Source organism: Oryctolagus cuniculus, chromosome 2 (assembly GCF_964237555.1).
Source record: "Oryctolagus cuniculus chromosome 2, mOryCun1.1, whole genome shotgun sequence".
Classification (NCBI taxonomy): Eukaryota; Metazoa; Chordata; class Mammalia; order Lagomorpha; family Leporidae; genus Oryctolagus; species Oryctolagus cuniculus.
In genome coordinates this window covers 157,318,664-157,329,069 of record NC_091433.1, presented here as the reverse complement: position 1 = coordinate 157,329,069, position 10,406 = coordinate 157,318,664, and the positions used below count along the sequence as shown (strand labels likewise).

At 41.4% G+C, this 10,406-nt stretch overlaps 1 protein-coding gene across 10 annotated transcripts in view; it reads right to left on the bottom strand.

Moving 5' to 3' along the window:
• Positions 1-1,425: 1,425 nt before the first annotated feature.
• Positions 1,426-10,406, bottom strand: part of SRBD1 (S1 RNA binding domain 1) — a 256,577-nt gene continuing 247,596 nt past the window's right edge. For 6 of the 10 annotated variants that reach the window (XR_007916534.2, XR_007916541.2, XR_007916539.2 and 3 more), the window contains one exon: positions 6,287-6,385. Coding sequence is in view for 3 of the 10 variants with exons in the window: in XM_008254454.4 (XP_008252676.2) it covers positions 2,034-2,323; positions 6,201-6,385 (475 nt within the window). In the remaining 7 variants the exon portion in view is untranslated. Of the gene's footprint in view, positions 2,324-6,200; positions 6,386-10,406 lie in introns of those variants that run through there. The other 4 variants (XR_011386661.1, XM_008254454.4, XM_017340796.3 and 1 more) reach the window with 1 other exon arrangement.

The window sequence follows — 10,406 nt, the reverse complement described above, 5'->3', positions numbered from 1 at the left end:
TTTTATCATAGCCAGGGCTGGGCCAGGCTGAGGCCAGGAGACTGGAGCTTCATCTGGGTCTCCTACAAGTGTGCCTGGAACCCAGGCACTTGGGCCATCTAGTTTTTTTCCCCAGGCCCATTAGCAGGCAGCTGGATCAGAAATGGAGCGGCCAGGACTCAAACCAGTACTCACGTGGGATGCTGGCTGGTGTCGTGGCACAGTGGGTTAAGCTGCCACCTATGATAATAGCATCCCATGTTTGAGTGCCAGTTTGAGTCCTAGCTGAGCCACTTCCCATCCATCTCACTGCTGCTGTGCCTCAGAAGGCACAAGATGGCCCAAGTGCTTGGGCCCCTGCCACTCATGTGGGAGACTGGTACGGAGTTCTAAGTTCCTGGCTTCAGCCAAGCCATTGTGGCCATGTGGGCAATGAACCAGTGGATGACAGATCTCTCTCTCTGTCTCTCCTTCTCCCTGTGTAATTCTGCTTTTCAAATAAATAATTTTTTTAAAAGGGTTGTAAATTTGGGACAGGAAACGACCAGGTAGAACATTCACAACTTGTAAATGACCACTATTTAGGTGACTATGATTAGTGCCCAAAAAGGGCACTCTAAGAATAAAAAGAGGTACTATTAAAAATTATGCCGGAGGGCTGGTGCTGTGGCACAGTGGGTTAAATCTCTGGCCTGCAGCACTGGCATCCCATATGGGTTCCAGTTCGAGTCTTGGCTGCTCCACTTCTGATCCAGCTCCCTGCTCATAGCCTACGAAAGCAGAAGAAAATGGCCCAAGTTCTTGGGCCCCTGTACCTGCAAGGGATACCCAGAAGAAGTTCCTGGCTTCTGATCGGTCAAGCTCCAGCTGTTGCCACCAGTTGGGGAGTGAACTAAGGCATAGAAGACCTCTCTAACTCTACACCTCTTTTTGTAACTCTCTCAAATAAATAAAATAAATCTTTGCTCATTAGCACTGTCTCAGGCAAACAAATCAACCTGGTCACCACTCATTACCCATGGAAAAAACCAGGTACTCCATTATGCAAATAACTTCATTAGGCAAATCAACAAAGGCAGGAGTAGTCAGAATGGACAGGATATAGTCCCTGTGTAGACTCTGTTTAAATCATTTACCCTGACAGGCCAGCTAACACCATCTCCATGGAATAAAAACAGTAAGAGCCACTCCTTTATTGACTTGTTTTTCTTGTCCTTTTACATCTCATCTATTGTCAGGCTTTAAGAAGGCCATCTTTATCCCTTTTTGAGGTTTTTATCATGAAGGTTAAGAAAGAGTATACCTTTCTGTGCTAAGCTAAGTCAGATAAGATCATTCTTCAAACTTCCAGAGCTTCCCTCTTCCCCAAAGGTACAGTTGCATGAACCACATTTTCATTAATCAATGTTGACTTCTAGATCATTCACTGAATAAAATGCAAAAACAGACGATTAGCCACAAAACTTTATTGTAGGAATTCATACATATGTCCTCCCGCAATATGTTTTGATCCATTCACTTGATGGTTACAAACACATCAGAATTTGTTTGACTGGCATAGTTTACTTAGCAAGGGAAAATCAAGATTATTGCAAAATCATGAATCAAGTCAAAAGCCTGATAGAAAATATATAAAATGGGAGAATTAAACAATGCCAGCCCTTCTGTGTCAACAGACATTGTACAATCCAAATCAAGAAGACAACTCCATACAATCCCATAGAAGGAGACGTTGGCAAGTAGAGGTGAAGTAATCTGTTATACAAAATTCAAAAAGAGTTGAAGATAAATTATAAAAAATAAAATTTTGGTCAGAAAACCATTACTACATAAAGCCATATAAAGATGACTACTAGTTGCTTTCTCTGAGGGAAAAAGAAATCAAGCTATTTGTTTTCTATTTATGCAGAAGGAAGAATAAGTGTTTGGAAAAGACTTCTGATAGAAAGTGAATTCTTTCTCATCTACTAGCCAGAATTCATAAACATGTGACTATCCTTGGCAACCTGCAGAAACGAGGCAATGAAACCCGTGTTTGGTCTTCCGCAGGACACTCACAACACCCGAATGAGGTCCAGAGTTATCCTAGATCGTGGGATGTCAATGTTGAGTACTTGCACTTCCACTCTTTCTCCGGGGCCCAGCCCGAGACTCCTTCTCTTCTTCGTTTTGGAAAGCTTCGCTTCTGTTACATTTCGAATGGGAATCAACCCTGATTTCCCTACTCCTATATCTACAAAAATTCCAAACAGAGTGGCATTCTCAACTTTGCCTGTAAGCACTGTCCCAACCTGCAGATCTTCCAGGCAGACTATGCTTCTCTTGAAATCAGGTTTATCAAAATCTGTATGGAAAGGGAAAACAAGTCATTGTGAGAAATCAGACACCATACTTCCTAGACACAATGTAACTTGGTGAGTAAGCATTTACCGTATACTGATTATATGCCCAGACTAATATTATCCCTTGAGGGGAGACAGAGAAGGAGTTGAAGACACAGGCCTGCCTTCAGAGAAAATACATGAAATGGGAAAAAGCAGCTTTCACACGGTAGAAACAATTCTGGGAAATTTATTCAAACACTTTCTTCTCCCCTAACTCTAGTCTGACATCAGCACAATGAGAAAACACCTTTCTCAATGAAAGCACAAGGCTAAATACAAACACTAAGAACATAAGACCTATGGAGGCAGGAGATTGGGAGGTTTTCTTCAATGCTTGGGGGCTGAAATTATTTAAAGGTGGTAGAAAGTATATTAACTTTTGGTCAAATGTGGATGAAATTCAAATGTCCTCACTCTCACTTCTTCCTATAAATTTGGAACTCAGGAACCAATTTCTATCAATTTCAAATATATGTATCCAATCAAAATTTATGGATTCTTGACTATTTATGGTCCAGAAACCCAGACCAGATAGTACTTAATCTTCTTTCACACACTTGATCTTAGCCCAAAGGCCGAGAAGCGATCTTCTTTCAGTTCAATTCATCAAACCTTTATTAATTCCTGTTCTTATCTCCCGGCCAGGCACTCCGCTGGGTGCTAGAGATCGCAGGTCCCTTATGGCCCTCAGTGCTCGCTGACTCAAGTGTACATTTCTCTGTTCATTAACACCACGCTTCCAACGGCGGGCATAAAGTACGCCAGGGGATCATTATGGCTTTTGGTACAACAGAAACGACACCACAGGTTCGATGAGGGAGATAGTTAAAACTACCTGCGCAAACGGGGCGGTGAGTTATCTGAGGCCTCCACTGAGCCAGGCTCTTCTTGCCCCCTTTCCTAGGATTACTGAGTGTTGACTCTAATAACAAAGAGCACATTCTATGCTTGGAGCTCCTTTTACTAAGACCTCATTTTCCCCTCCACCCAGTCCATTTCCTTTTCCTCCACAGCTGTTGGCTTTATCCTGATTACTTGTTAAAGCTATCCTTTACATTTGTATTAACAACTGGTCACCTCCTCCACCGTCCCCCCACCCCCTCCCAGTCCAACCATACTGAAAGCAGTATTTCTTAAAAATTAAGCTTTTTTCCTGTAAAACAAAACAAAAACCCTCCTTAAACTCTGAATCTCATTTTCACCGTAAAAAAAAAAAAAAGAACATGCTAAAACTGCAATTGCTTTTGCAGAATTTCACCTGATTCTGAAGTATTGAATTCGAAAAAGCAAGAAGCCAATGGTAATGTAATATCACATTGGATGAGGGCTGCGTCAAAGCAAAGTGAAACGAAGTCGCTGCTCAGGGCCAGAGGCGGGATGGACTCTGAGGCCCAGAAAGCCTTCGCTTTTATGCTTGGAAATTCTCCCCCGCTGCATTTCTTGCAGAGGTCCAGCTGCTGCAGATTCCCCAAGGGTTTCTGATCAGCTGCTTAGTTTAATTTTGCATGGAAAATCAGAGTCAGGAACTACTTAACATGTTCCTGAAGACAGTCTGGGCCACTGAGAAATCAGAAAATCCTCCCTGTGCCATGTAAACTGTAACACTTTGATAGCCAGGGCAGCAATATCCAGTCCACTGTGACCAGGCTGCTTCTGAGGAACCCAATTTTGGAAACTAACCCAGAGTGTTAATAGCAATGGAATTGCTTACATCACAGCGAGAACAGAAGACAGAATGGGAAAGGAACTACTTTTGAGAAAATAGAGACAAGAGAGGTAACAGAAGCTACTACCTTGTGGAGATGCCCCCTCAAATGCGGCTCTTGCCTTCCCCCTTGGTGTGGTGGCTAGCAATGAAACAATTCTCAGAGTATCTTGAAAATTGTGACTTTTACATAGGCAAAGGTCAGTTCCAAAGTTTGCTGAAAGAGACTATTTGAGGGGCCAGCTTTGCGGCACAGCAGGTGAACTTGCTGCTTGTGATGCCGGCATCCCACATTAAAGGGTCCCTTGGAGTCCTGGCTGCTCTGCTTTCAATCCAGCTCTCTGCTAATGCACCTGGAAAGGCAGTGAAGATGGCTAAAGTTCTTGGGCCCTTCACTCCTGGGAGAAACCAGGATGGAATTCCTGGTTCCTGGCTTTGCCCTGGCCATAGCAGCAATTTGAGGGAGTAAATCAGTAGATGAAGGGTTTTTTTTAAGAGACCAATTTGGAATTTCATGTGCCATTCTGTTAAACACTGCAGTATCTGGAGCCAGCACTGTAGTGCTGCAGCTTAAGCTGCCACCTGCCATGCCAGCATCCCATAAAGGAGTGTCAGCTCCTGGCTGCACTTGATCCAGCCTTTCAAATAAATAAATCTTTTATTAACAATGACAACAAAAAACCCCCACAAAACACTGAACTGGATAGTTACTAGACAGTAACTGGACAGCCTAGACGCATCTGTTTCTGTTCAACTAAAGGTATCCCAGGTAAGGACCACTATACTACTTAGCTTGTTTGTGGTTTAACTGGACTTTATAACTTAAATATTGGTCTTTGCTCTTAGTCTACAGTGTATTTGCGATAGTGGGCCAATCAACATCATGACAGAAACTCAAAGATGGACAAGAGCATCTAGTAAAGGATACCTGCAGCTAGAGTACACAAGGATACTTCAAAAAACTCTTGAAAATGCCTATTATGAATAAACTATTTATAGATTTCAAATTCTTTTGTACCAACATAAACTTATCTTTGAATTTCATTTTTTCAACAACTTTTGAAATACCTTCACATTTGCCAGCTCCTGATAGGCATACCAACACCAAACACCATGCTGTTTGAGGATTCGGTATTAGTTCTGCTTAGTATTCAAGCTAGAGCTAGACAACACCAGGGAATTCACATAAAAGCATCCCTGACCTCCAAGTGGAGACAGACCCGCTTACTGCAACGGCAGCTTTGTGCAGAGCACCCGCTGAAGGCTTCTGCTCCCATGTTTTTGGTGTAGGTCTTACTGAGTGTTATGGTTTCCCTTGATACTTTTTTTTTTTTTTTAATTTAAAATTTACAGAAGAGTTGAGGGAATAGTACAATATACTTGCTGGGTGTGCTTTTTAAATTCCCTTAATCTTTCCAAAGAAGCACATCTAACCACCTTAGCATAGACCAACTCAGAATGAAAAAGAGCCAAACCCTAAATGCAGGATCATTAGAACTGGTCATGGGACAAGTGTGCAGAGTCATTTAAATCTCAGGGGTTCCTATTCAAACTTCCTCGGGAAGTAGGTCATTTGATACCTTAATTCTTTTTCACCAGGTCATTGCTCTCAACAACTACGGCTGTTATACTTCCCTCATCTACTACCTGTGCTGAAAGCTGAGAACACTTTTAATTAGAACACTTTTAATCAACAGAAAGATATTATCTTATTTGTTGAATGTCTTCATTGACAAAGAACCCATGAACTTGGAAGGCTGTAATTTAGGAGGAAGAGTCACTCTGAACTTCTGAATGGGATGCTTTACCCTGGACTTCTGGGTCTGGGACATGAAGTGGCTTACAAAGGAGGATGAAAAATGTGTGCCTTAACGTATGCAGCAGAACATGCATGATGCATTTATTCTAGTGTGATGGTAAATAAGCACTGCTCAGAGTTTGGTGATCATGCTTCTAACTTTGCCTCTGGATACGAACAATAATGACTTTGAAGGAAGGTCACTAAGCTTCAATTTTCTCAGTATGGAATGGGAGGATAAAATCTTTTTTGCTGATGACACAAGATTATTGAGGGGATCAGAGAAGATGATGTGAGCTATGCAAATACCAGATGTTGTTTTTCAATAGCTTACCTGTTCGAAAGTCAAAGCTTTCAGGCTGACTGAGACCATCTACGATGACCTGTAAGGTGTGTACTGTTGTTTGCAATCTTTCTGCAATTTTCTCTATTCCTTCCTTTTCAAGGAATGAATTTATTTTCTGTTGCATTTCAGGCTTTCCAATCTCACACAGTGTCCCTCCAACAAATGATAAAAACCTGTAGCAGAAAAACAAAAAGCCTAAAACATCAACAATATTACTTTTTTTAATCACCTTACAGAGGTCACCCTAAAATTCATTCATCTCAGATCCATATATCAAGCTTCTTATTGAGTAACCTATTCTGTAATATATGCTCTGTCCTGAAAAAAAGGTAGGAAGAGTAGAGGTGGCTTCGGCTCTTGTGCTACTTTTTTTCAAATGAATTACCTGCTCAGAGTCAGTACCAAAAACATTGCAGAGTTTAACTCATTATAGTTTATTGTTATGTATTTTATCTCAACAAAGTGGCTGACATTTACTCTAAGCTTCTGAAACTTTCAGTTAGGGAAAAGTAATTAAATTTAAATTAGCCAATAGGCAAACAATTGTTGTTACCCAAATCCAACAAAATATGCTTCAAGCATTGCCAGATTTTGAAAATTACTCTACTTATCTGCCAGATCACTGCTTTTTACTTCCGTGTGCTCATGATGGGAGTACACTACTGTGTAGTAGCCTGTGCAGTACACTACTGACCTAATAACCCAAATTCCATCAATAGTCATGCCATGCATAAACTTACATCAAGGTACACTGAGTATCCAGTCAACAGAGAAAATGAGAGAGGATATTTTAAAAAATGAAATTTTCTTCCTAAATGCAAACCAGTAAGACCTGAATTATATAAACCACAGATTAATATTACACTGATACACCGTATATATTTATTTGCAAAATAAAATGTCTGTTCTTAACAATGTCCTTTTAGCTCTGTTACTATTTCCCTTGTTTGAACGACTACCTCTCAACGACTTCCCCTTGGAGTTCAGTAAGAAGTTAAGAAAAAACAACTTAAGGGTTAAGATGCATTTCCCTTCTATTTCATGTGAATATTGGGCTGTAGCTTACTTTCTTGACATCCCTTGGCTGGGTATTTTTCTACATCATTAAGTTCCATTTCCTATGATTAATGGCACTTTAAAAATGTCAACACAGTAATCAGACAGATAGTGATACTAATGCCTTCAAATCCTTTCCTCTAAGGATGTCCCTTGAATTCAAGGCAGAAAGGAAATGGCTGAAGGCTTGTCTATAATCAGAACTGGGATGTATCCCATTTGGCAGGTTGCTGCATCATCGTGAAAGGAATGCTTGTGATTTCATGTGTTTTCCACTGTTGTGTTCCGCTAGAAAAGGCCTCTTCAGTGACACTGCGGTACTGATAGTCTGGTCTGTGGTGGAGAAAGCTCTCCGAACTCTCACTTAACTAGTGCATTTTGTTGGGTTCTAATGTGCGCCTTTTTACATGTCTACAGCCTACTTTAGGTCAAAACCAGATTTCTCCAGCATGCAACTAATTCTCTTGAGGACATATTCTGGCTGATGGTGTATAAAAGACCAAGGAGCAGTGCTGGGTCTCCGTCTTTGGAAATGAGCTTCCATCCAGACCGACTGACCAGTAAGAGACCCACTGTGAGTCTGAGTGTCTGTGGCTCCCCCAGCCTGGTGGAGTGGCAGCCGGTATCTGTTAGTGCTGATAGATGGGCAGTAGCACACAGGGCCCTGGTGACAGGGAACAGCTGCTGGAGCTCTGACTGACAGATCAGATGACACATGACAACCTCTGCCCACAGCCAACTTCCTTACACAACTTTCTAAATAATTCCTGCCCTGCTGAGCAGGCTTCCCTGGTATTTGTCTTCTTGGCTTTACTGGTCTGCAACTGGCTACTTAGAACATCTTTCAGATACTCAAGATTCGAGCTTACAACCATCTGTTCAAATGCCCAAAATTGCATTCATGGCTGTAAATCTAAAACTTTCAATACCATTTTATGATTAATAAAAGTAACCAAATGGCAGAACCTTCCCAAAACACTATACAAGTCTTGGCTCAGTAACAAAAGCATAGGCTCAGCTTATTACTTGGAGTCTTAAGGTTACACGCCTGTGTGTGTGTGTGTCAGAGAGAGAGAGAGAAACTAACTTTATCAAAGTCATTTCCATATAAATACTTCTGCATAAGGTAGATGTAGATGTTAAGAAAAAAACTGACCTGTTTAACCTGAGTGCATATTTGATATATCATTTTCATTCTCACATACATAAGCCTGAGGGCACTGGTAACTAAAATCACTTAAAAAAAGCACCAAGTTGTGGTCTTGCTAATGCTTCATATTGATCAACTCTATTTTTAAATGACCACAGGACAAAGTCAAGTGCTTTTTTTTTTATTTGGAAAACTTCTTTAAAATTAAGAACAAAGTCATAGAAAAAGAAAAAAGGGGAAAGGGACTATAGAATGAACTGAACTGGGAAAAGCATTTGGATAGGGCTCTCCCTTACTGGATTTCAAACACCTTCCGCTGTATATGATAGCAATGTTTTATGCTCAGCAGTCCCACGATAAATACATGCTGCTTAAACAGCCCAGGAAAAACATTCATTCTGCGTACTCCAAAGTCTCACGTTAGGACTGCGCGTGATAGGCACTACTCCATACATGTCCTTTGTAGCTCAGAATCCCTAATGAAAACAGTGTGGGAAGCCACAGCAGACTGCCAGTGAGCTGCACTGGCAGATGTGTGCTGGCAGGACAGCATGATGCAAGGATGTTCTCATTGAAACATGACAATCTGAAAAGGCAAACTGAGGTTCGACGAGGTTAAACAACCTGAGGCCACACAGCTATTCTCACTAATCGGAGTTTCACGTGTCTGTAGAACCAAAGGAATGCAAAAGACAATGTGCTGGCCGGCGCCGCAGCTCACTAGGCTAATCCTCCGCCTTGCGGCGCCGGGACACCGGGTTCTAGTCCCGGTTGGGGCACCAGATTCTGTCCTGGTTGCCCCTCTTCCAGGCCAGCTCTCTGCTATGGCCCGGGAGTGCAGTGGAGGATGGCCCAAGTGCTTGGGCCCTGCACCCGCATGGGAGACCAGGAGAAGCACCTGGCTCCTGCCTTCAGATCAGCACAGTGCGCCCGCCGCGCCGGCCATTGGAGGGTGAACCAATGGCAAAGGAAGACTTTTCTCTCTGTCTGTCTGTCTCTCTCTCTCACTGTCCACTCTGCCTGTCAAAAAAATAAATAAATAAAAAATAAAAAAAGGCAATGTGCTACATTTGTTAAGGTAGAAAACACAGTATTTTGCGTAATATTTTACCAACACAATTAAATGGCAGATTGACTTTAAACAACAGACAGTTAACACTGAGCAAATCCCACAAATAAATCATTACGCACATGCTTTTAAACAGTTCTCTCAAAAGTCAATGAGTTATTAAAGTCATATTTTCATTTTTCCCCACTGTCTCTGCAAGGCTTTCTCAGTTTGCTAAGGACTGCTGTTTGAGCTGCTGTTTTTATTTAATATGTAATTTCATCCATCTTACTTAAAGTAAGAAAGTAGCATAAATGCAACAAATAAGCACATCATGTTCTTTTAGCACACATCTGCACAAAGTTAAAACACAGACCTTGCAGTGGAGATAATGCCTATTTTTCAGAGTGGTATATAACCTAAAATCACTGATATTTTCAACAGAAATATGTTACAAATGCAGGGCTTTCCCCTCAAAGAATAAGAAAAGTCTTTGTAAGGTTTTTTCCCCCCCAAAGAAGAAGAAATTCTCAAGATTCATAAGCCTTCAGACATAGCCAGTCAGTTTTATGTAATCATTTCCAGCATGGAGATTTAGGAGCTGAGGACTTGGTTCATTACATTAAAGCAACATGATACCCTACAGAACACAGAAGAACCATGGTGATGCAACACAATCACTTTAAAAACAACTTAATATTAGCATGTGCTTTGTGGGCAAAACACACATGATTTATAACTCCACCCAGAACCGTGCTCTAAGGGCAAAGTACTTCTAGTCCTCTGCTCACTCTCAACACTTTTAAGACACTTTCATACTGGCTTATTTTCATCTATTACTTTTTGTTTTGTTTTGACAGGCAGAGTTAGAGAGAGAGAGACAGAGAGAGAGGTGTCTTCCTTCCATTGGTTGGTTCACCCCCCAAATGGCTGCTATGGC